Genomic DNA, 966 nt, shown 5'->3' on the forward strand with positions numbered 1-966 from the left:
ATGTTTCTGTCACAGCAGGATGAACTGAAATTCAGCATGGGAGCAGAAAATGAAACTGCAGTTACTGAGTTCATCCTAGAGGGTTTCTCAGGGCTTGATCAAAGACTACAGCTATTTCTCTCTCTGCTCCTTCTGCTCATATACCTGACAACAGTGATGGGGAAGGCAACCATCATTTTCCTCCTGGGTGTAGATCACCGCCTGCAAACCCCCATGTACTTTTTCATCAGCAATCTGGCCTTCCTGGAAATCTGGTTCACATCCTCCACAAGCATCAAATTGTTTGTGATCCTGAGTTCTGGTAGGAGGACAATCTCACTAAGCAGCTGCTTTGCCCAGTCCTGTTTCTATTTTGCCCTGGGCTGTACAGAGTTGGTTTTACTTGCTGTCATGTCCTTTGACCACTACGTTGCCATCTGCCATCCTTTGCGTTATGCTGCCATCATGAAGCCTCAGCTCTGCATCCACCTGGTTGTTGCTGCTTGGGTCATAGGCATCACAGCCTTCAGTTACTGTCTGGTCCTCCTCTACAAGCTGACTTTCTGTGGCTCAAACAAGATCCACTCCCCCTTAATCAAATTGTCCTGCTCTGACCCCAGCCTGCTTTGGAAAACAGACTCTGTTTTATTATCGTTTATCATACTGGGTTCCTTATGTTTAATTCTGGCATTTTACAGGGGCATCCTTTTCTGTATTCTGCACCTGCCAGCAGCTGCTGGGAGGAAAAAAGCTTTTACTACATGTTCTTCCCACCTCACCACCTTGGCCATTGCATATGGGAGCTGCATTGCTCTCTATGTGCATCCTTCCAGAGATGTTTCCTTGGAGACAAACAGAATTGTGGCTTTGCTGAACACTGTCCTGTACCCACTCTTAAATCCATTCATCTACAGTCTTAGAAACAAGACTGTGCTATTGGCCCTGAACGAAGCCATTGCCCGTGCAACAACACAGCTTTTCCCCTAA

The 966-nt window shown here is 46.6% G+C and overlaps 1 protein-coding gene across 1 annotated transcript; it reads left to right on the forward strand.

The window, feature by feature from the left end:
* On the forward strand, positions 1–966 carry LOC104015891 (olfactory receptor 5F1). Its single transcript, XM_009468684.2, has one exon. The coding sequence runs from the start codon at positions 1–3 to the stop codon at positions 964–966; it is 966 nt and encodes a 321-aa protein (XP_009466959.2).

Source organism: Nipponia nippon, unplaced genomic scaffold (genome assembly GCF_047370975.1).
Source record: "Nipponia nippon isolate SJK-2023a ecotype South Korea unplaced genomic scaffold, ASM4737097v1 scaffold_64, whole genome shotgun sequence".
NCBI classification, from domain to species: Eukaryota; Metazoa; Chordata; class Aves; order Pelecaniformes; family Threskiornithidae; genus Nipponia; species Nipponia nippon.

Excerpts from the sequence above, each read along its gene's own strand:
- LOC104015891 (XM_009468684.2), top strand. The coding sequence starts at position 1 with ATGTTTCTGTCACAGCAGGATGAACTGAAATTCAGCATGGGAGCAGAA.